Genomic DNA, 4,052 nt, shown 5'->3' on the forward strand with positions numbered 1-4,052 from the left:
GAAAAAACATTCAGGGGGTCCAATGCCGACCTGCCCCACCTCCTTCACCCGCCCTCCCCTGTTCCACCTGGCCGGTCGGCACTCATAGAAAGTGGGCGAGCGGTGCCGACGCACACCCTGGACAATACCTCCACGCTGGGTTCTTGTGGAACCTCCCCCCCCCTCCTCCCCTAAGCCCACGCCCGGGCCTGTTGTCCACTCTGGGCTATGTGCCCACGTGCGGTATGTCCGTGTGTTTGTGTGCACCTGGAGATGCGACCTGAATAATGGGCATCGTACGAGCGAGCGGGGCTCGCCCAGGAATTCGCTGACATCCCCCGGCCTCGGTTTACGTGCCCCCGCCCCCTGGTGGCCTGACCCAATTGCGGACCTCGAGTTACCCTCCCCGACGGCCCCAAAGGTAGGGCCGAGACTCGGACCGACAAATAGAGTAAACAGAAGGGGCGCCAGTGTGAATGCATCTGGCGTGTGCTTGGCTACTCCTCTCAGCCTTAGTGCTGATCCCCCTGCCCCCTCCTCCTCGCCTCCCTCGCTTCCCTCGCTTCCCTCGCCTCCTTTTGCTCCAGGATTTGTGCCACCCGTCCGACTGCGCATGGAATAGGCGCGGGGCTAGAATGGCCATCTCGCGCGCCTCCCGGTGCCCATGGCCCGGTCCCCTTCTTCGGCACTGTCCGCTGCGGATGCTGCCGCTGCTGGTGGGGGTCCTGCTGTCGGTGTTGCTTTCTGCGCGTGGGGAGGGGACCTTCCTCCAAAGGGCCAAGCATCCCGTTTTGTCGACTGAATGGCCTGCATTCTCTTCGACCCATCCCCAGGCAGCCTCTATGATGTGGATTCTCCAGGACGATATGGTCTTCCTGGGCTATCAGCAGGCCGACATGCTGAGCGACATCCCGGAAGTCCGGTGGGGGACCTTTTTCAGGTTGCCCAGTCAAAAGTTTTCCGTCGGTGCCCCGGGCCAGATACAAAGCCCGAGTTACATGCTTCTGCCGGTGGAGGGGGATCCGCTTCCGGAGTTAGTCTGGCACAATTCATCCATCGTGTCGTTGTTTACCTCGTCTCACCAGTTTTCCCTGCCGGCTCCGGGCATCGAGCTTCTTGCTGGATTTGCTCTTGAAGCCGGCAGAGTGGTTCTTCTGGGCCAGACAAAGGCCATTGACACGTTCCGTCGGCTCTACACAGTCATTTTGGGACCGACCGGCCATACTGCCGACGAATTCCTGCCCGAAATGATGTGGACCGACCACCTTGTCACCGTCGGCTGGATGTGGTCCTTCTACGTGGCCCACCAAAGGGATATACTGCATCTGTTCTATGATGGTGGGCTGCGACTTGAAGTGCATCGTCTCGAGCTGCCTGCCGATGCTCTGGACCTGGTGGCCACGCGACTTGTTTCTCCGGCGGAAAGCTGTCCAGGCTGGTCGGATCTGGTTGTCCTGACGGCCGAGGGCACCCTCGAGGTCTTCCTCTGCCTCGGTCCGGAATCCCCCCGGAGCATCGTGTCAGAACGGCTGCCAAGCGGCACACATTTGGCCGGGGCCCGGTTGCTGGCCCCACGGGCAGATGCTCTGGCCCTTGATCCAGGGCCCCTGTACCTGATCGCGCCGCACTCGCTGCAGCAGGCTGACCGTCTGTGGAAGCTCCTCATCAAAGACCAAATACTCAGTTGGCAGCGGCTCATTTTGCCGGATGCCGGCTTGCGCGATATGGGGTCGGGGTTTCCGGAGTTGCTGCGGTTGCGTGTGGTGGCTGATCATCCCCCTATTTGGACCTTGGTCCTGAATCGGCATGTGCTATTTGAGGCCGAGCATTTCGCTTGCGCCAGCGACGATACCATCGATTGTGGCTCTTCCGCGTCAGGCTCCTCGGCTGACGGCTGGTCATGCGTCGGTAGCCGTGCTGGGTCCCCCTTTGTCGCCAGTGAGCAGCTGTGTCCCGGGTGTGCGAATGGGTACTTCCTGGATCGTCAGAGTGGTGCGCCTGCCTGTGCTGGCTGTCTCTTGCCATCATCTCCCGGCCCTTGCTCCTGCTTGGCTCGCTTGGTCATCATGATGACTCGGCCATTGTCCCGTTGACTGACAATATCAATGGCTCCGGCCCTCTTGCCTGGCCTGGTGCCCTTTGCCCTTGACATTTTGCCCCCCCCCCCCCCCCCCCCTCCCGCCCCCCTCAGGTGGTGGGACCTCCCCTTCTGGGAGCCAAGCGTGCATCCCGTGCCACCAGGCCAACTGTGACACCTGTTTCAAGAGCAACTGCCTGGTGTGCGCCCCTGGCTTCCTGCTGGAAGCCCGACCCGACGATGGCACGACGGTCTGTGTGGCCACCTGCTCGGCGGGCCTCGTCGGGATGGAGGGAAGCTGTCGGCCGGTGGATTCCCTGCAGCTCGCTGGCAGGGTGGGTGCATGGGAGATGGATCTGGCTCCCGGGGAAGTGATCACTGCCCTCGCGAGCACCCGGCTCCTGGTCGACGACTCGTCAGGTCAGTTGATTTTGCCGGCAGCCGGATCGGCTTCCGGCCTGCTGGCTTTTAGCACGTCGGCCAAGGCCCTCTTTTGGATGGCCAATCAGCCGGGTTTCTCGATCGCCGCTCCGGCCCGGCGTGTGCTGTCTTTTACGCCGCCACTCATGCATGAGATTGTCCACTTGGCCGAGGTGGGCCCCTTCTCGATGGGCAGCCAGCGATCGCACCTGCTGGTCATGTGCGACAAGAACCAGGAAGTCTTCCTCGGTTGGCTGGTCTGCTCCATGGCCGAGAGCTGCACGCCGGGGCCGGTTGCCTCGCTGCTGTCGCCGGGGCTGGCGGATTGCGTGGGGGTTCGGCAAATCAGCGTCGATGTCATTCTGATCGACCGGGCCGATGGGCAGCTGACATTCCTCCAGGCGCAACCGGCCACCCGGACCCATGTCCTGTGGGCCACATCCGGAGCGGGTGCTGTGGTCCTGTCTGCTCGGGGCACCAGCCGCGCGGATCGGGCCCCGGAAGACTGGCTGGTGTGGGGCAGCCTGCATGGGAAGGTCACTGCCAGCCCGATTGCCCTTGCCTTGGAGGGCAGTGCGTCCGACTCGCGGCTGGCGGTGCGGGATGAGGGTTTCCTGGCCGGCAGCTCATCGAATGATGCCGGGCTCATGCCGGTGTTGCTCCCACGACCGGGCAGCATCCCGGAATTGGTCTTCTCCCAGGTGTTTGGCGTGGATTGGATAGTCCGGCACACGCCGGGAGACCTGTTGCCGGCTGGGCGATCCACACAACTGCCCTTTTTCCAGGAACATCTCGGGACCCTGCCAGAGGAAATCAGCCCAGCGGCCGCCATCGGGCCGAGCATTCTCCTCCAGGGCCTGGCCCTCGAGGGAGGGGATCCCCACTTTCCGAGCATCCTACTCATGCTGACCCGTACTTTCATCGGGGCATCTGTGCTGCATTGCCCTGGCGGCGTATTCGGCCCGTGTGCTCTGCAGCCGGCATCCTTCATTGTGCTGCCTGTCTCGCGGCAGATCCCGGAAAGTAGTCCCTTTTGGTCGCCGGCCATTGAGCAACTGCCCGCCGCTCGGTCGGCTGGGGGTTCCATGCATTCGGCCAGCACGTCCCAGTTGCCGGAGGTGTTGCTCTTTGCGCCGGACACCGGGGCCATGGTCCTGTCGCTGAGTGCAAGCTGTCCGGCCGGGCAATTTGGCATCCCTTGCCAGAATTGAGATCAGAGTTGCGCCACTTGCAGCGGGCCCGGGCCCGAAGCGTGTACTTTTTGTCATGAGGACAAGTGGCTTTTAAATGGCAGGTGCCTTGACGATTGTACCGATGGCACGTGGCCTTACCACGGAAATGGCGTGTGCCTGTCCTGCCAGTCGTTCTGTACTACATGCACCACGGCGTCCACCTGCACAGGCTGCGTGGCCCGGCATTTCCTGGCCCCTGGCGGGCATTGCACGGCATGCCATGGGTCATGCGCCGAGTGTGAGGACGCTTCCAGCTGCCTGTCCTGCCAGCCGGGGCTGGTATTCCTCGGGGCCGATGTGCAGGTGCCGTCCCTGTGCGGGGGGGCCTGCCTGCCGGGCCAGTA

At 63.1% G+C, this 4,052-nt stretch overlaps 2 protein-coding genes across 2 annotated transcripts in view; both read left to right on the forward strand.

Moving 5' to 3' along the window:
* The window catches only part of H696_05292 (hypothetical protein), a gene marked incomplete at both ends in the record, with an annotated part of 9,984 nt that extends 6,297 nt beyond the window's left edge, over positions 1-3,687 (forward strand). The window contains 2 exons of the mRNA XM_009499156.1: positions 817-1,971; positions 2,171-3,687. Of these exons, the coding sequence (XP_009497431.1) occupies positions 817-1,971; positions 2,171-3,687 (2,672 nt within the window). The remainder of the gene's footprint in view (positions 1-816; positions 1,972-2,170) is intronic.
* Positions 3,688-3,814: 127 nt separating this feature from the next.
* H696_05293 (TKL protein kinase) overlaps positions 3,815-4,052 on the forward strand; it is a gene marked incomplete at its 5' end in the record, with an annotated part of 3,328 nt that continues 3,090 nt past the window's right edge. The window contains one exon of the mRNA XM_009499157.1: positions 3,815-3,819. Coding sequence (XP_009497432.1) covers positions 3,815-3,819 — 5 coding nt within the window. The remainder of the gene's footprint in view (positions 3,820-4,052) is intronic.

The sequence above is a fragment of the Fonticula alba genome (genome assembly GCF_000388065.1).
Source record: "Fonticula alba strain ATCC 38817 unplaced genomic scaffold supercont2.9, whole genome shotgun sequence".
In the NCBI taxonomy this organism is placed as follows: domain Eukaryota; order Rotosphaerida; family Fonticulaceae; genus Fonticula; species Fonticula alba.